At 42.9% G+C, this 20,405-nt stretch overlaps 1 protein-coding gene across 2 annotated transcripts; it reads left to right on the top strand.

The window, feature by feature from the left end:
• Positions 1 to 10,632: 10,632 nt before the first annotated feature.
• CDKN2AIP (CDKN2A interacting protein) lies at positions 10,633 to 14,538 on the top strand. Of its 2 annotated transcripts, none has more exons than XM_035004280.1 (3): positions 10,633 to 10,997; positions 11,437 to 11,567; positions 12,002 to 14,538. In XM_035004280.1, exons 1-3 carry the CDS (start codon positions 10,726 to 10,728, stop codon positions 13,345 to 13,347), a joined length of 1,749 nt encoding a protein of 582 aa, XP_034860171.1. In that variant the 5' UTR covers positions 10,633 to 10,725; the 3' UTR covers positions 13,348 to 14,538. The 2 variants fall into 2 exon arrangements, with proteins under 2 accessions (XP_034860171.1, XP_034860172.1); XM_035004281.1 differs by having other exon boundaries at positions 11,437 to 11,536; positions 12,002 to 12,163.
• The last annotated feature ends 5,867 nt before the right edge of the window (positions 14,539 to 20,405 follow it).

Below are 20,405 nucleotides of genomic sequence, written 5' to 3'. Positions count from 1 at the left end.
AAGCTCTTCGTCCAATGTGGAGCTCGAACTCACGAGCCCTGAAATCGAGAGTCGCATGCTCTACCGACTGAGCCAGCCAGGCACCCCTCCAGTGTTTTTTCAGATGAGTTTATTACATCCCCTCTCTCTGCACCAAGAGCTACAACATGATGATCTCTGTCTTTCAAGACAACCAAAAGTGACACAAGGTCCAGAATCCAAGGACCCGGAGCCACTGAGGCAAGGACAACGCCCACTTTGGGCAGGGGAGTGGTCCCAGCACTTGAAACTCCTCTTGTAATTGCAAGCTGAAGCCTCCAACTAATGTCTGATTCCACTTAATGTGTTTACTGAAAAGTGCAATCCGACCTCCCCCCAACAAGAATGAGCAGATTCATGGCCACGCAGGTAATGTAACTTCTGTTCTTTTCCCTTCCTATTTATTAGTTCTAATTTCGTGGGGGCAGCGATGAAAGGAGCATTCTGATCCTCTTAAGCTTCAGCTTGGAAAAAATACATAAATGTGAATAAAAATTCCCCCTTCTCTTCATTCTACCAAAGCCCTGTGGAATCAATTTTACCACACCAAGCCCCACTGAAATCAAGGGGGTAAGCTCCTGAATTCATTTCCATGGGACTTGGCATTGTGAAAATAATTGGATTGCACTGCAGACTAACACCCCTTTCAGGAAATAGAGAAAATGTGCCTTTGCTAGTAGGTGGGGGTGAAAACTCGTCTAAGTGCTGGTAGGTTTCACCCTGTGTTTTCGGCATTGTCTTGTCAAGAAGAGCTATTATCAAGTCCCAAATGAGCGCCACAGTACTACCCTCAATGAGGTGTTTAAAACTGCCTTCCCTACTGAGAATGAAAGCACTTCTTTTGTTCCCATCTTTAAAATTAACTGCATAGTATTACCACCATCAATGAGGTGTTTAACATCAAAATTGCCTTCCCTGGTGAGAAGAAAAACACTTACTTTGTTTCCTTCCTTAAAATTAATTGAGGTTTTTAAAAACTCATCCTTATTCAACCAACAGTTGCATAGAAGGGGGAGGAGAGAAGAAGATGGAATTTTAAAATGTTGCCTTTGGTAGCCCATCCAAGGTTTTCAGTGTGTTCTTTCTGTTTAGATCACTGGCTGGACTCTTTTCTGCCCCTCTGCTTTATTATTCCCCCAGAATATTTTATAACACTGGTCATCAGTGTGACCCTGGGTAGGGATTAATTCATAGGTACTTGCTAAAATGAAGGAATAAAGGAATGACTCCATCGACTCAGATATTCCTTCTTAGCTTGCAAATTTACTACAAGCCTACTCGTCTGTTGGTGTTAAAGAAACCGCTTCTTCTTTTTTTTTTTTTTTAAAGATTTTATTTATCTGACAGAGAGAGACACAGCGAGAGAGGGAATACAAGCAGGGGGAGTGGGAGAGGGAGAAGCAGGCTTCCTGCTGGCGCCCCAAGAAACCGCTTCTTAAAAATTAAAATTAGTCTCTAGTATTAAAATCTGAGGGGGCTTTGGTAGATATGGCTAAAGATGCTCCCTGTCCCCATTTTCCTCTGGAGTTCCAGAAGCGGCTCTAACTTTTATAACCCTCTGGCTAGTACTCGAGCTGTGGGGTGTTCTGTGGCCGCTGCCTTTTTTTGCAAGATGGGGACGAATGCAGAAGGTAAAGAGGCAAAGTCTTGACTTTTGCAGGTCAGAATGCCAGATAGGACATAAGAGCAGTAAGAGTAGAAGAATATTAGATAAAGAACCAGGCTCTGATCCCGATGAACAATTCCCCACAGGAAAGGAGAACTTGAAGGGGCAGGGTCGGAACCAAGACAATGACTGTTGGCATTTTTCCGAGAAAGCTCCCACGTCCTGTCCCCCTGCTCCCTAGGCTGACCTGCAGAGGGAGGAGCAGATGATGAAAAATTCAATAGGCTTGGGGGTCCTTGAGCTGGATGACCCATGCCTCAAGAACGCAGGGAAGCTGGAAGACACCCAGAGCACCCCTCCTCCCAGCACGCATGGATGAGTAGACTAGAATGTCTGCCGGTTGCGTCTGGGCCAGTGGGCCTGAGACAGCCTCACAGAGAACATGGTGCCCTAAGCCATGGGATGTTCCCCATGCCTGAGACGGGCGTGAGTACAGCAAGGAGAGTCCTCTGACTCAAGGAGACCCTGCGACAGGAGTGAGAAGGATGAAGCAGTGGCCTACATAGACCTACAAGGACAAAAAACTGATAAAAAAGATGAATGTTTTAGGGGGTGCCTGGGAACTCCTCACCTTGACCGCCCCCTCCCACCTTTAGTGTCTATGCCTCCACACTATGTAAGCTCCCTGGAATGGAGACTCCAAATCATGAATGGACTGAAATTTTGTCTCCACTACTTGGTGAAATGGGACCTAAAAATACAAAATGAATTCAATCATAGAAAAATAGTTACATTTCCGGAGGTGCCTGGGTGGCTCAGTCATTGGGTGTCTGTCTGCCTTCAGCTCAGGTCATGATCCCAGAGTCCTGGAATCAAGCCCCACATCAGGCTCCCTGCTCAGTGGTGAGTCTGCTTCTCGCTCTTTGATCTCTCTTGCTCTCACTCTCTCTCTCAAATAAATGAATAAAAATCTTTAAAAAAAAAAATAGTTACATTTCTTTGTGCACCTTGAGTTTGTGGAATGAGATTTGTACCTGCCTAAACTCGGTTCATTTGCAAAGATGTTATTTGTATAAATAAAGAAACCAATTATTACAACTGCGCGTGACCAAATAAAACCTGAAACATGTTTCTAAAGTGCATTTATTGAGTGTAAACTATGTACCAGGTCTGACCTATTCTCTTTATATACATGATCACATTTATATTCCTTAAAATTCACAGGTGCTGGGAACACCCCTTTTTTGTGTTTAAGGAAACAGAGATTTAGAAAAATTACTTTTTTTTTTTAAGTAAACCCTACATCCAACATGGGGCTCGAACTCACAACCCTGAGATCAAGTGTTACACGCTTACCGACTGAGCCAGCCAGGCGCCCCAAGAGAAGTTAAATAATTTGCCCAAGGCCACATGTGATAAATAATAGAGACAGAGTTCAAACCCAGGAATGTCTGACTCCTAAATCAATTTTTTTTTTTTTTTTTTAGGATCTTACTTTTAAATAATCTGTACACCCAATGTGGGGCTTGAACTCACAACCCTGAGATCAAGAGTCGTTTGTGTGGGGTGCCTGGGTGGCTCAGTAGGCATTTGCCTCCGGCTCAGGTCATGATCCCAGGGTCCTGGGATTGAGCCCCATGTAGGGTGTGTGGGGCTCCTTGCTCAGTGGGGAGCCTGCTTCTCCCTCTCCCTCCGATCCCCCGTTCGTGATCTTTCTCTCTCTCTCAAATAAATACATAAAATCTTTAAAAAAAGAGTCACTTGCTCTACAGACTGAGCCAGCCAGGCACCCCCTAAGCCAATATTCTTAACCACTAAATTAAGCTACATACTGTCCCCTTGCTGGCTTCCCAGATCTCTCTGGAACATTTCTTTCTACTGCTCCTGCTGTTTGTAGTTTCAAGGCACTCATGCATTCACGTAATGGAGCCCTGGGTACAAAGAAGCACAAAGTTCATATCCTTCTTGCTCCTCAATATCAAATTGCCCAATAACTAAGTGGTTTATTGTTGTCATAATCTTAGTGCCCTGATTTAACTAGTTGTAGCTCACTTTTGCAGCCTCTACACCTTGTGAGTTCATCAAAATTGCTGATTAATTAAACTTCACGAAGGAGCAAAATGTGACAGACCAGAGTTCTAGACCAGAAGTCAATATACTATGTTCCTTGGTTTCTCATTCTTGCTCTTCCCTTAACCAATTGTTTGATCTTGGGCAATCACTTAATCACTCTGACCCTCAGTTTCTTCATCTACAAAATAAACACAATCTTACAGTCCCCTTCCGGCTCTAACCTTCCATGATTCTGAAGAGCCAAGATCAAGTTTATTATTTTATGGGAACTCGAACTGTACTTTTCCAAATATGAACTGTTCTCTGATCTATATCTGTATCGCAGGCCTAGATTTAAATCTCCTACATTCTGGCATAAGGCACAGGTAAAGAGTTTCACAGAGATGGGAAATTACATATAACAACACCTCATCTTGATAGCATTAGGAAAAACATGAAGACTAAAGATGAAATTGTTTTCAGGAAGACTCTATATAATGCTATACAAAGAAATGTAAGAATTGCTGTAAAAAGATTTTATCACTTTGTCTAAGATGTGGAGGAAAGAAGTCATCCTGATAAAAAGACCTCACACAGGACAATTGTCTTGTGTCCTTTGAAACTGCTTACTACCATCCTTTCTTTAAAATATTTTCTGGTATTTGGTAATCCTTCTCATATGGCTGTTATTTCCATTTCCTTAAGTGTTAATTCTTTGATCTATTTAGTTTGTTATTTTTCCTTGCATGATACCGACCCTGCTCAAGTGCTTTATTATTCTCAAGGTGGACACATGACTTAGACCTATGCAATCAGAATATTTCATACCCCTGGCTAGAGTGTTTATTTAAGGGATAAATGGATTCCCAAAAGAACCTCAGGACATTGGCAGGAACTATCAAGAAAGAGAAGTTCTCAGGTTGCCGAGCTAGAGAATGTACACGCTGTGGGCCACTAGGAGCCATCTGGCCACTATATAAGAAGAACTTGCCCAAGATTGAGGCTGACACAGAAAAAGCAAAGCACACAGATCAAGAGGAACAGGCTTCCTGATTATATTATTCGAGTACTTGGATGCCATGGTTTACTCCCTAGTCTGTCAAAAACACAGCCAATAAATCCCCTTCGCGTTTAAGCAGAAGCCATTTTAAATCATAATTTGTTTTGTCACTTGCAATGAAAATTAACCAAACTAGAATTTGTGAGCCTGTAGACAAAGTCCATAATTCTCCACTTCTCCACATCTGTAGATGCCCAAGGGGTCTTTCTAAAATTGAGGTAATTGTTTTGCCACAGAAAAAGATAAAGTGGAATCATATCATATCTTTCATTTACATGTTGATTTTGGAAACTAACCCCCATGAAGGATGTAACTTCACAATCTTATTTAAATCTCAAAGCAGCCAACAAATTGATTGACATTTATTAATGTTAAGGATTAATGTAAAAACACACAGCACAAATCCTGCAGGTAAATAGGAACACTTGAGAATTTTCTACCAGTTGCCAAGTTACCACTAGCAATTGCATTTTCTGAAAGCCAGGCTTTTTCTTTTAAAGATTTTATTTATTTATTTGTCAGAGGGAGAGAACAAGCAGGGGGAGTGGCAGGCAGTGGGAGAAGCAGGCTCCCCGCTGAGCAAGAAACCCGATGCGGTGACTCAATCCCAGGACCCTGGGATCATGACCTGAGCTGGAGGCAGACACTCAATGGACTGAGCCACGCAGGCATCCCAAGTCAGACTTTTTGAATGCCCAAATATCTACCTTATGGCCTTGCTTCTAGAATTTTTTTTTTAAGATTTTATTTATTGGGGCTCCAATAAATAAAATTTTATTTATTTATTTGAAAGAGAGAGAGCATGAGCCAAAGGCAGATGCTTAACCGACTGAGCCACCCAGACGCCCCATCTTCCAGAATTTTCTTACATGACATAGGAATCAAGAGCTGATTGTCTAAAATTGAGAGATTAAGAAATTAAAGATTAAGTATAATACCTAAATGTGTGACAGGTGGCCAACAAAAGAATAATAAAAATATAACTAACAACAATTGGGAGAAGGAAGGGATAGTGTAAGTGATATGGACATCACCTTTCACATTCAAAGGTGGAATAAGTACTTCTTAAAGTTGAAAAATCAAGAAATAGAAACATTAGCATGTAACTTAGAGTTACGAAAATAACCACCCAAAGACACAAAGATAGAAGATGACATAACTTTGTAAATAAAAGCTGTTATTTTTAGAGTGGTACCAGGCATCAATGAGAAGGGGGAGAGATTTTTCACCTTCATTTTATGCCTTTTATCTCCCCTTAAAAGTTTCATTTCTGGGAGTCTGTATAATTTATAATTTTTAAAAATTGGCCAGAACTTTAAAAACTCTGCTCATCTAGGCAGCTTGCTCCCTATCTAGAATGTCCATTTCCAGCATTCTGTATCACATGGGCTCCATCTCAGCTTCCCACCTCCAAACCTACAAACACTTTTTTTCTTTGAAAACGGGGAAGTGTCTCTCCTCCGACCTGAGGTTAATCTCTCTACCTGTGTGTAGAATCCATGTCCCTCCCACTCCTTCAGAAATTGTTACCCTTTTTTCCTTCAGTATCCCCAAACTCTCCCTCTACTGGTTCCTCCCAGTCACAGATGCACAAGCTCAAGCTACTCGCATCTTACTAAAAGCTGTCTGGACGCCATGACCCTTTCCATCTTCCCCTCTCTTCTCTCCTTCACAGTCAAACGTCTCCTTTTCCTACTCTTGAATTCACTCCAGTGTTGAGTCTGTCTCCATTGCTCCACCAAATGGTTTTGCTAAGCTCACCAATGGTTCCAACCTCTACATCCGTTAATAGCAGTATTCCTCTTCCTTGATTTCTCCCCCAGCTACTGGGGACCACTGTCTTCTTAAAACATTCTCTTCTTTGACTTGCAGGACACCTCATCTTTTCACTGTGGTTTGTCTAACTTGTGACCTCATGGATTGTTTGGTGTAAAAGTTTTCTCTTCAGCGTGGAATATTTCTCAGGTCAAGCTATAACCTCAGCCGTGACATTGACTAGAGCATTTGCTTTACACAGACCACCGCACTCCACATGCACCCCTTCATGCCAAATGCTTCCTCAGTCCTCCGTTTGTTTCTTCAGTCACCCTCAAGAGCGGGAGCCATCTTTCAGGTTGCTCCATGGGGCAGCCATCTTGCACAAAGGCCAGCTTGCCACGGGAGTTTTTACTGGATTTCTTCAGAGACACAATGTAGCTACAGTTTTAATGGATGTGCTTCTCCTTGTAGTGGAAAACTTAATCTCATGAAATTAAGAGAATTCAGCCACTTGTGGCTTAAAACACAATTTGGGGGGTGATGGTGGATATTTCTCAGTTTATTAGGATTTTCTCCCTGTCCTCCTCTGATCAGGTTTCTTGTGGGGGCAGTGGTAGGGGGAGAGGCTTGGGTGTCATCCTAGCATCGTCTCTGTACTTCTCTCTTTCCATGCTTTCTTCCCTGTTGGATCTACTGAGAGTGAACTGTCTGATCTCCCAGTACAAGCAGCACACATTGGTCACCGGTGGGGAGTTTGAGGGCTCTCCCCTATTGCTTGGCCCTATGTGGATCTCAGGGGCCTGATGACTTGTTGAGAACTAGCTGCTACCTCCTTTGCAGCCCGGGCCATCCAATCCTCTAGCCTCATTTGGATCATGCTGCCTGGGAGGCACCTCAGCATTCCTCTCTCACTATGGAACTTTTCGGATTCCTCTAGGACCTGTGAGAGACGTGTGTGTGTGTGTGTGGGTGTGTGTTTGTGTGTGCGCGCGCGTGTGTTGGGGGAAAGGAAGGGAGCAGTACAGTTGGTTATCAGAGCAATAAAAGGCTCTCTCTGTGCTCATTTCTACTCTTCTAAAGGCTAACCCAAGATGGCTCAGGGCACTAAATGGGTTGTCTTCTCCCAAAGGTCCAAACAAGGCAACACTACCCCCCCACCTTCTCCTTCATTCACACTAATTTTCCTAAATTCTCTTCTTAAACCTTTTTTCCTCTGAATTCCTCCCACAGCCCAAAAAGGAATTGGTCTCCACAGGGTGAGAAGGTTTTTTCTTTTTCTTTTTTTTTTTTTTAAGATTTTATTTATTTATTTGACAGAGAGAGAGATAGCGAGAGCAGGAACACAAGCAGGGGGAGTGGGAGAGGGAGAAGCGGGCTTCCCGCCGAGCAGGGAGCCCGATGTGGGACTCGATCCCAGGACCCTGGTATCATGACCTGAGCCGAAGGCAGACGCTTAACGACTGAGCCACCCAGGCGCCCTCTTTTTCTCTTTTTTTAAATATATACCATTCTTCTTAACTTCGTGGTCCATGGTCTATGCCCTGAATCTCTATGTAAAGTCAACTTTTTAAGAATGAAAAAAAAAAAAAAATACATGTATCTTTTCTTTCTCTCAAGCCCCTGGCTCTTGAAAAGTACTTCAGCTTTCAGACCATAATGCTTTTATTTTAACTTTAAAAAAATTATATTGGCTGTGAATTGTTTAAGACCGTTGAATCACAGACCTGTACCTCTGAAACAAATAATACATTATATGTTTAAAAAAAAAAAAAGAAGAAGATAGTAGGAGGGGAAAAATGAAGGGGGAGAAATCAGAGGGGGAGAGGAACCATGAGAAATTGGACTCTGAGAAACAAACTGAGGGCTCTAGAGGGGAGGGCGGTGGGGGGATGGGTTAGCCTGGGTATTGAGGAGGGCACATTCTGCATGGAGCACTGGGTGTTATGCACAAACAATGAATCATGGAACACTTCATCTAAAACTAATGATGTAATGTATGGTGATTAACATTACATAATAAAATAAAATAAAATAAAAATTATATTGGAACTCAGGCACTATTCTCCCCTCAAGGCAATGAAACCCATAGGAAGAAGACTACGTGGGAACAAGAAAATAAGTGAGAAAATTCTTGGCTTAAAATGCACACATAGGTATGTAACCACAGATTCTTTTACTTGCCATCTTCCCTCATGCCAGAGAATTCATGAAGGCGAAACCCGTAACATTTCTTGTCTTTTAAATTGCCAGATTTCTGCGGCCTTTCACCCCTCTCAAGTTTCAGAAATTTTCAGTGAAAAGGAGAGAAGAACAAAATAGAAGCAAAATCCTAAGCTTCAAAACTCCTCTGTGCCAATGTTTTTACGAAGTTTCACTTGCTATAACCGAAAAGCGGGCAGTTTTCATGTACCAGTTGGACGTTGATTATTCCAGCATGTATATAAATTACGTTTAAAAAAATCTTATCCAATTTAAGTTACTTTTTTGGCTTGATTATTCTGATTCAAGCATTTTTGAATCAAAGTCCGCAAACATTTAATGGAAGGAAAATTTCTTTTTTACTTCGTAATTTATCATTATTGCACGGCACTTATTTTAACTTACTAAAAGGTATTGATCTTGAAAACACATATACCTGAAATTGGAAGCATAACGATAAGCCGGCCGTCCTAAGTGTGGACAATGTAAAGTAGGAAAAAAAAAAAAAAAAGGCGGGCACCTGGGTGGCTCAGTTGGTTAAGCGACTGCCTTCGGCTCAGGTCGTGATCCCGGGGTCCTGGGATCGAGCCCCGCGTCGGGCTCCCTGCTCGGCAGGAAGCCTGCTTCTCGCTCTCCCACTCCCCCTGCTTGTGTTCCCTCTCTCGCTGTGTCTCTGTCAAATAAATAAATAAAATCTTAAAAAAAAAAAAAAGAAAGAAAAATGTAGGGGCACCTGGGTGGCTCAGTCGTTAAGCGTCTGCCTTCGGCTCAGGTCATGATCCCAGTGTCCTGGGATCGAGTCCCGCATCAGGCTCCCTGCTCGGCGGGGAGCCTGCTTCTCCCTCTCCCACTCCCCCTGCTTGTGTTCCCTCTCTCGCTGTGTCTCTCTCTGTCAAATAAATAAATAAAATCTTTAAAAAAAAAAAAAAAGGCAACGGAAAAAAAAGCTCTAAGGGGTTAAGGTTTGGGGCACTTTCCCATGCTGCCTCCTGGCTATTTGCCCAGGTGGGGGTTACTGTTTGTTACTCTAAGGGAACACTACGATCGTCCTCGGCGCAGTTGTTTTTGACCAAAACCCCAGGCGAGAGGAAGCCGGCATCGCCAGGGTTGCGCGCGGGGAACCAAACCCAACCCTGCGGCGCAAGGGCGAGTTTCAAAGACGACTCCACGGGCCACAGCGAACTGGACCAATCGTCTGACCTCACGATCATTATTACGATTTAACATGTTAACTCTCTAACATTCCTAAACGCCCCGCGTGTGGGACGGCCTCTGAAGGCTCCGCTCGTCTACATTCAAAACAGCGCCGGAAGCTGTTTTCTGACAGGATCAAAAGATGGAGGCGAGCTTTTGTTTACTTGGGCCCCGCTCAAAGCAAGCGTCTCTGCGGGCCAAAGCGCGCACACCTCGCATTCGACCCGCGCCTTGGGGGTCCGCGAGGACGCGGCGGCACGCGAGCCCTCGGCCCGCCCCGGCCCGGCTGCCCTCCGCCGCCCCGGCCTTCCGGGCCTCCACGCCCCGCGCCGCGGCGGGCCGGCGGAGGGAGGGAGGAGGGAGGGGGGCGGCGGGAGCGCGCGCGGCGTCACAAAGCCGAGCCGGAACGCCGAGGCTGGCGCCGGAGACCGGGGCGCCCCGGGCGAACCCCCTTGCGGCCCGCCCTCCCGGGCGGGAGGCGCGAGCGACCGCCCCCCGCCTCCCCCTCCGCCCTGCGGGCGCCCCTCCGCCGCCGGGCCGGGCCGCTGCGCCGCGGCCGCTCGGGCGCCGCAAAGCGTCCTGGGAGAGCCGGCTCGCGCCGGAAGGACGCGCGGGCGCTCGGCGGCGGCGAGGTTATAAAAGGGAAGGAGCCGGCGGCGGGCGGAAGTGGGCGGTTCAGCTGCTCCGGGCGCTGTTGTTTGGCGTTTGGGCCTCCCGAGGGGCGTTCTGTGGAGGGCCGCCGGTGCAGGCCGCAGTGACAGGGCCGCTCGCCCCCGCGCACCCCGCCTCTTTCCCGGTGCAGCGTCTGCTCGCGGCCTCCGCGACTTGCAGGCCCAACATGGCGCAGGAGGTGTCGGAGTACCTGAGCCAGAACCCGCGGGTGGCCGCCTGGGTGGAGGCGCTGCGCTGCGACGGCGAGACTGACAAACACTGGCGCCACCGCCGAGAGTTTCTGCTCCGCAACGCCGGCGACCTGGCCCCGACTGGAGGCGATGCCGCGGCTAACGCGGAGGAAGCTGCCGACGCCGAGAGCGGGAGCCGCAGTCGGCAGCTGCAGCAGCTCATCTCCTTCTCCATGGCCTGGGCGAACCACGTCTTCCTCGGGTGCCGGTGAGTGAGGAAGCGTCCCTGAGCAGCTCTCCCCGTTTTGTCTTCCGCCCCCGGACGGGGGCCCGGAGCCTCCGCGGGAGGGGGAAGTTGTGAAGCGCGGGAATCTGCGGGACTGGCTGCCCTCTAAGGGTGAGCAGGGGGTCTCTGCCAAAAGCCGACGAGATTCACAGCCCGCCCCGGGGGGGCGGGGGCGGCTGGTGGGGTTGTTGGTTGACAACGCGCTCGTGGTGGACGCCGAATTTAAGGATTGGTGAGGAGGGACCCCGCCTCCCAGGCCCTGGCGCATTTGTTTCTGGGGTTCCAGGAAACAGAAAGTTCCTGGCGGTTGGCAGACTTTCTTGATTACGACCAGGAAATGCAGTTCCTGTGGCCTGTTTTTGCACACCCGAACTAGGAGCTCAGAGAAGGCACTTTTTAAAAGCGTCTCTTTCTTTTTCAGGTACCCACAAAAAGTTATGGATAAAATACTTAGTATGGCTGAAGGCATCAAAGTGACAGATGCTCCAATCCATACAACAAGAGACGAACTGGTTGCCAAGGTGAAGAAAAGAGGGATATCGAGTAGCAATGGTTAGCAGATCATAGATGTGAACATACATAGGAGTTTAGAACATAAGTTTGATATCATTAGGAATTACTGTTGATTACTAATTTTTTTAACAAGCTAGGATTTTTACAATGTTATTAATCAAGTTGGAATATTAAACCTAAATTATGTGTCTGTGTGTTTTAGGCCCTGATTTTGATAGTTTCCTTTGACTGCTTTAGATTTTCAAGTGTCAAATGTTGTTTATGCCGTTGATCTTTTTAATATTAGAAATTAAATGATGTCATTCAACACTGTTTTAAGAAATTAATGAAGTTATTCCGCACTTTTTAAAGAAATTACTAGCCCTGAAATATTTTTGCCTTGTGTCTTTATTTTAACAAGTATCTGTCTTGTAAATTTTCAGCTGCTTTGTATGAGCTAGACTTAGTCACGTGTCTGTTTTCCTTCTTTTTAGAAGGGGTAGAAGAGCCAGCAAAAAAACGAATCATCGAAGGAAAAAACAATTCTGCAGCTGAGCAAGATCATGCAAAAATTTCTGCCAAAACAGAACGTGCATCAGCTCAGCAGGAAAACAGCTCAGCATGTACAGGGCCATCTACGAAATCAGAGAGTAGTGGGAACTCCACTCGAAGCTCTGGCGCCTCGAGTCAGAATAGCTCTACAGGTGATGGAGATCGGTCTCTCTCCAGCCAAAGCAGCAGCATTTCCTCTCAGGTAACAGCGGCAGGGTCTGGAAAAGCTTCTGAATCAGAAGCTCCAGAGAAGCACGGTTCAGCATCGATTGTTTCTTCGTTGTTGAAATCCAGTGTGAATAGTCATGTGACCCAATCTGCTGATTCCAGACAACAAAGTGGATCACCTAAAAAGAGTGCTCTGGAAGGCTCTTCAGTCTCAGCTTCTCAAAGCATCGCAGAGATTGAGGTGCCTTTGTTGGGCTCCTCTGGAAGCTCAGAAGGAGAGTTGCCACTGTTGTCTTCTAAACCTGGTTCAGAGACAGCGTCAGGTGGGTTAACTTCCAAAACTAGTTCAGAGGCAAGTGTTTCACCATCTGTTTCTAAAAATAGCTCCTCATCAGGCACATCCTTACTAACTCCCAAGAGCAGCACATCAACAGGTACATCGATGCTGACTTCCAAAAGCACTTCGCAGGTAGCTGCGTCACTGTTAGCTTCCAAGAGCAGCTCCCAAACCAGTGGATCTCTAGTTTCCAAAAGCACTTCCTTAGCCAGTGTGTCCCAGCTGGCTTCTAAGAGTAGTTCTCAGACTAGCGCATCACAGTTGCCTTCTAAAAGTACTTCACAGTCAAGTGAGAGTTCTGTCAGATTTTCTTGTTGCAAGTTAACCAATGAAGACGTGAAACAGAAGCAACCTTTTTTCAACAGACTGTATAAGACGGTGGCATGGAAGTTGGTAGCTGTTGGTGGCTTTAGTCCCAGTGTGAATCATGGCGAGCTCCTAAACGCAGCTATTGAAGCTCTGAAGGCAACGCTGGATGTGTTTTTTGTTCCGCTAAAAGAACTAGCAGATCTGCCTCAAAATAAAAGCTCTCAAGAAAGTATCGTTTGTGAATTGAGATGCAAGTCTGTGTATTTGGGCACTGGCTGTGGAAAAAGCAAAGAAAATGCAAAAGCTGTTGCATCAAGAGAAGCACTGAAGTTATTTCTCAAGAAGAAGGTAGTGGTAAAGATATGTAAAAGGAAATACAGAGGCAGTGAAATAGAAGATCTGGTACTCCTTGATGAAGAGTCAAGGCCTGTAAACTTACCGCCAGCATTAAAACATCCTCAAGAGTTATTATAATATGTCCAAAATACCACTGCATATCATGTCTGGTATTTGAAGAGAAAAACTGGCTTACTTTTGTATAATATAAAACACAGGCTTTCACAAATTTTGTATTGCTTTTTTCCAGTTTTGCAGAAAATTTACATTCTAGTTCTCTTCACACAGTAGAAGTTGTAAATAATTTATGAACGACAGTACATATTAAAAAGTATGCATTAACAGCATACCAGTATGCTGTTTTATTTGCTGAAGAAAATACTGTCTTCTATTTTTAATGATCCATTAGGTACGATGTGTAGTTCTGTAGAATCTTAAAACTTTTGTACTACTTTCAATTTGGTGAAAATGTATTAAATTGTCTACCATGCCTTTTTTTTTGCCTAGCTGAATAAACCTCCACATCAAAGAAAAGGGGACCATAGTATTTGAATGTCTGAAAGTCTGTGAAGCGTAAGGTTTTAAAAATGTGGCCCATAATGTTGAACATGTCTGCTAAAGAATAAAAGAAAAAATAGTTGCCTCAGACTATTTTTATGAGAAGTTGTAAGCATTTTTTAGATATAAAGCAGTATAAAGTACTTAAGGTTATTTTATTCTGAAGTTGTTTAAAATTCACCATGATTTTGACCGCTGCAGATTCTTTAAGTGGGTTAATTTATGTTTGAGGTAAAATACAATTTACACTTTTTCTTAAAGACATAAATGTGGGTTTCTATATTAAGCATATTTTGTGACTACTATTAATAGATTGATTTGTTTAGATATTAAATGCTTTAAGCTATTTTACCTTTTCAAGAAGTCGTGTTTTTTTTTCCCCCCCTCTAAGAACCAATTCCTGCAAATGGGCTTCCCACTACTGGTAGTTATAAATTACAATCAGGTGATTTTTCATAGCTGATAGACAACTTTTTATGGGTAGAGAAGTTAGAGTTTGCAAATCTAGAACTAGTTGAACTAGATGGTTTTTTTAATTTACAAATCTAGACGAATACTGGGAACAATGGAGAACCACGTGCAGCTCAAATGAGCTTGTTCAGTTGAATTACATTTGTTAGTAATGAAATGGAATCCTGTGTCTGTTACGTGATTCCGACTATTACTCTATTGTATATTCTGTTTCATTTTTCTCCAAACTCCGGCCCAAAATGTTACCTTGATGGCCTTTCTTCTGTCTAGCTGCTGCACATTGAGCAGTGGTGGCAATGATGTATAGAGAAAAATGAAGAAATGACCTTTTATATGCTAGTTGTATTGGAACAGGAAAATTGAACATAAGGAGCACAATTTGAAGTATGCAGAGGATACTTCTATTTTACATTCTAGAACTAGACAAGGATACATACTTGAAAGGGTCAGCTTTCGTTTTACCAGATAATCTTTAATGATTCAGTTTTGAGGATGTTTCAGTTAGATACCAAAGTCCATATTCTGTGAATGGGTTGCCTTTATATGTTGTGAGAAGCAGTAACATGAATGTTACGAAAGCACTTCTAATTATCCTAAGTCTTGGAATGTGTTATTTTGTGGGACAATGATTCCCAGGAAAGTGAGCCAAATACTATAAAGGATAAATTTCTGTAACGTATCTAATTAGGTGGTTTGCTAATTTCCTAAATTGGCTTGTTTCAAGTTAGTATATTTTAAATTACAGTAACCTTTTGATATGGTAGACATGGAGGAAGTTGCTTAGTGTAAAAACATTGTTTAATTTATAAACATTTATTTGCTATGGCCTTACTAAAAGCTTATAAAATACTCAATAAAAATAAAGAATCCCTGATATGAGAGAAATGCATATTTTACAATCGTTCAGGATAGTATAGTGCAGAAGAAAACAAGCTTTGGTAGGAATCTGTTATTCTTGAGATAGAATCTTGGCTCCCTTTGGGAATTTAACCTTCATCTGTAATACAGAATATTGACTTCCATCTGTAATATAGGACTAATGGCTGTCTCAAAGAGCAATGAGGATTAAAGGAGATAATACACTTAAACTGTCCAGTACAGTGCAATATACTGTAGTTCATTAATTGCTTATGTATGTATGCTCATTTCCTCACAACTTTATGAGTAACTATTCTCATTTGGCCAATTCTTCAGTTGAAACAAAGTAATTTGGTCAAAGAGTGCGTTCACACCCACATCTGATTGCAGAGCATAAGCTCCTACTGTGTTACCTTTCTCATTTCTCTAAATACTAACATTTCTAAAAATCCCCCAGACTCTAGTTTTCTACGTTTTATCAAGTGACAGAACATCTTTCCAAAGCCTCATTTCCTTGGAATGAGTCACATCAGGAACTCTTGTTTCTTTTCTTTTTTTAAGATTTTATTTATTTATTTGACAGACACAGCGAGAGAGGGAACACAAGCAGGGGGAGTGGGAGAGGGAGAAGCAGGCTTCCCCTGGGAGCAGGGAGCCCCATGTGGGGCTCGATCCTAGGACTCTGGGATCATGACCGGAGCCGAAGGCAGACGCTTAACAATTGAGCCACCCAGGCGCCCCAGGAACTCTTCTGTTTCTTAATCCTTCTCCTTACACTTGCATGTCTTGGAATATCCTCAACTGGGGAATTAGCCCTTATGGGTGCAACTGAAATTTGGTTTTTTTATTATTTTTTAAGATTTTATTTATTGGAGCACAAGCAGGGGGAGAGGTGAGGGGAGTAGCAGGCTCCCGGAGGAGTAGGGAGCCCAATGTGGGGCTGGATCCCAGAACCGAAGATAGGACCTGAGCTGAAGGCAGACGCTTAACCAACTGAGCCACCCAGGCACTCCTGAACTTTGTTTTTAAAGAAAGCCCTAAAGGGGTGCCTGGATGGCTCGGTGGGTTAAGTGTCTGCATTTGGCTTAGGTCATAATCCCAAGGCCCTAGGATTGAGCCCTACATTGGGCTCCCTGAGCAAGGAGCCTGCTTCTGGAGTCTGCTTCTCCCTCTCCCTTTGACCCTACCCCCTGCTCAGGCTCTTGCTCACTTGCACTGAGTGAATAAATTATCAAGATGGGAAATACTGGGGGCGCCTGGGTGGCTCAGTTGGTTAAGCAACTGCCTTCGGCTCGGGTCATGATCCTGGAGTCCCAGGATCGAGTCCCGCATCGGGCTCCCTGCTCGGCAGGGAGTCTGCTTCTCCCTCTGACCCTCCCCCCTCTCATGTGCTCTCTCTCTCTCTCAAATAAATAAAATCTTTAAAAAAAAAAAAAAAAGATGGGAAATACTGAATTTCATCCTTATATTGAGGTGAGATGATGTTCTAAAACTGATTTTTCTTGATGGTGCTAAAGTCAGGATTTTTTAAAGGTAAAGTTAGTTGACTTTGAAGAATGGTGTCATGAATTTTTAACCCAAATTTTTGGGGCCTGCCACTGCTTCCATTGGCTAGGGTGATTGTCATAAGGATAAGTGTAATTCCCCATCCAGGCGCCCCCCCAAGGCTTTTTATATGCATTATATACATATACACATGTATATACATGTCTATATATACATGTCTGTATAAAATACATATAAAAAGCCTGCTCCAATTTATGTATGAAAGGGCCATCGTTTTTCCTACTAAGTGCAGCTTTTTTTTTGGTACACATTTCTCCTTGCTGTTTAGATCCCTGAGTAATGGCAGTGAGAAGGTAACCAAAGTCAGCATCAACTGGGAACCAGGTCAGTCCTACAATTGTGTTGTAGTTTAAGGGCAATTTGTAGGCTTTTTCCTAAAAAATTGTGCTCAAGTCTTACATTGACTCACTTCACCGGCACATCTCTGGGTATCCATTTCAGCCGTGACTTTAAAAAAATATATTTAATGTAGTTAGTGAATAGAAATGCTCTTTGTAGCTTTTTACCATTTAAACAAAAAAAGAGAAGTGCAGGGGTTGTCAAGCCCATTAATTTTCCCACTACTCCACAAGAAAGATATTGGTACAAATTTCACATTTCCCTGGCTTTCTTAAATGCACCTTGGTTGTTACCCAGCTAGAACCATTCATTTTTACTTTGCTTTCTGTATTCCCAGTTTTAACCTCTCTCTACTTTTCTGTTTCTAAAAAAAAAAAAAAAAAAAAAAGACTGAAGGAGGATTATTACCTGCAAATGAACATTAATTTGTCAAGATTTCTTTATCTGTCCCTTTGCTGTTTATAGAGCAAAAAAATGAGTAGTTGGTAGAAAAAGTCCCAAACTAAATGGACTAACTTGGAAAGGGGAAAAAATGTAATACCAAAAAGGAATGGTTACATACAGGATATTTATTTGGAAAGTAGGATTTCATATGCCAGTACTTTAACAGGAAGCAATCAAATACGTTTTGTGATTTTGGAATTTTCATGAGTAGAATCTGAATCTACCTTAGCAGTCGTTAGGAAGCAACCAAATTATCGCAACATAAACAGTAAATACATTGAACTATAAAACTATTCTATAGAAGCGGAATATATATCACTTGAAAAGGAATGTACAGACATGCCAAAATGATAAGAATTGTCTAGTGTTTCCCTTATGACTGTTGTCATGTAAATCAGTTTACCAGGGCTTGGACACTGAAATGATCAAACCCTAGTTTTGAATATGTAATCTGTGGTTTTCAAACTTTCCTTTCACCATATATCCTCAGAAAAATGGGAGCCCTGTGTGTATAAAACAGATAGGAGCAGAACTACTTTAGTTCAAGGAGGGTGGCCACCAATGAATTCCTTCTACCTTCCTCAATTCTTGCAGCATCTCTACGGACCAGGAGCAGAAGGGGTTTAACAACCATGAGGCCCAGTGTAGATCGCTTCCTCCTGCAACAGGTATTAGAAAGTCACCAGTTTACTATAAAGTGGAACTACTCTGCTTTTATGCAATCTACCATGTAGACTTTGTAATTAGTAGGGACTCTGGTAAAGCGTAACACTAAAAATAGCTCCCATTTCTTTCTTTTTTATTGTGAAGTATAATTGTGGAGATCCATAAAGTCCAATAATGATTAATTGAATGTCCATATAACATAACCTAGCTCACAAAATAAAACTGTATCAGCACCGCAAGCACTCCCATGGAGTAGCTACCATTTATTTGGTGCCTACAATGTTGTTGGTTTGCCTATGGTTTTTGTGTGTGTTTTTTTTTTTTTAAATAAGCTCTATGCCCAACGTGGGGCTTGAACTCACAACCCCAAGATCAAGAGTCACATGCTCTACTGACTGAGCCAGCCAGGTGCCCCTACCTCGGTCTTATTTAAGCCTCCCTGAACCCCATGAGGTAGGTTGGTATTGTTGATCCTGTGTTACAAACGAAAAACTGATGACCATTTTGAATTGTTTCCCTCAAATCACAGAACTAGTGTATGCTTCAGGGACTCAAGCCAGTTTCTCACAGAAGACTAAGCAATGACTTGGTTCTAATTTGGGGCAGTGAATGTGAACACCAGTGAGACAAGCTGTCCTATGATCTTTGTTTCCTGTGTTCCAGAAAATAATAAGTGTAATCAGACTTTGAGGAAAACTTGAGAAATTTTATCTGACTATTTAAATTAGGAAGCTTCTAAAGAAGTAAACTTTAAAGGAAACTGCTCAAGTATGTATCTGAAATAGTCATTGGAAAATATTTTCTAGACATTCTATTTGTAGAACTCAAAGGGACAATTCACAGAAGCAATGGTATAATCAATGATGCAATCAGTGGTTGAAACAAATTACCTTATGAATCCTGTCTCATTACTCTTCACCATTTGTATATTATTAAGGTTTTTCTGTACACTAAAAAAAAAACCGGTTCTCATGAAATAAAAATTGATAGATGTCCATGGAAGCATTTCTAGTTGATCTTACCTGTGTGCACTGATAGTGGGCCATATTTAATGAGGGAGTTCTCAAATACTCTCCATAACCTGCAGTTGGGAAACCAATGGGGTAAAGTATGTGCACCTTCTGTCCTTGTTTTTCATTTCAAAATATTCAATGCAATCAAGATAAATATGCTATAGGCAAGATAAAGATACTATTTTGAAAATATTTGTTCCTTTCCCCCCGTAATTCACATTCTCTAGCAGTCATTCTGCTGTTATAGCAGAATTCCTCCTACAGGGAAGGAGAGGATAATATGACTTTAGGGCAGTCCATACCAGGGATAGCAAGGAAGTAAAAAGCCACTCATTCCAGCCTTGGTAGATTTTGAGGAGGAGAAGGGTAAAGAAGGAAGCAGGCTTCTGAGACTTGTGGGTCCTGATCTCTAGCCTATAGCATGAACATCGACTGGCAGTAATGTAGAGGTGGGAGTAACAGTTTTCATTTAGTGAGCCTGCCTTGTTTATCCCATCTGTAATCCAAGAATGCATCACTACTTAGAAGGGTCCAAGAGATCCGAAGAGGGCTTGATTAAGAAATACTGAAGGCATCAGGACCTTAAATCCAGAGCCACTTAGTTTTACAACACCAGGGGCATCATTCAATGGAATACAATGGATGTCATTTAATACAATGAATGATATCCCTTGGAGTTGTGGGACAAGGTGACCCTTTTTGGAATCCATGAAATTGCTATATAAATAAACTTATTTTTAAAATCTTACTTTAAGGGGTGCTTGGGTGGCTCAGTTAGTTAAGTGTCTGCCTTTGGCTCAGGTCATGATCTGGGGCTCCTTGGGATGGAGCCCTACCTCAGGAGTCCCTGCTCAGCGGTGAGTCTGCTTCTCCCTCTCCCTCTGCTCCCCCCACCTGCTCCTGTTCTCTTTCTCTTTCAAATTAAAAAAAAAAAATCTTTAATAAAAAAATATTACTTTAAAAAATAATTTGAAATACTAGTGGTTCTATGAAGCACGGGTAACATATAAATTCTAACAAACTGTTCTTGGGAGTAGCATATGTTAAAGTACTTGACCATGCTGGGGGCACTATTTATACATACTTGGTCATGAGTTACTTTGCCCAACACATTCTTCTCTAGGAAGAATTATTTTAAGACAATAGCCTAAAATCAAATCATATCAGGTGAAGCAAGGCTACTTGGGTTATGTTAAGGATTTTTTTTTTTTCTCTATTCACAAAGCTTGGGGGCAATTCAGGAATTAGGCAGATGAAGAATTATGTCAGCTCAGGTATGGA

This window comes from Mirounga leonina, unplaced genomic scaffold, assembly GCF_011800145.1.
Source record: "Mirounga leonina isolate KUSES-001 unplaced genomic scaffold, KU_Mleo_1.0 Mir_128, whole genome shotgun sequence".
Classification (NCBI taxonomy): Eukaryota; Metazoa; Chordata; class Mammalia; order Carnivora; family Phocidae; genus Mirounga; species Mirounga leonina.
This window is presented reverse-complemented; position numbering and strand designations above follow the sequence as displayed.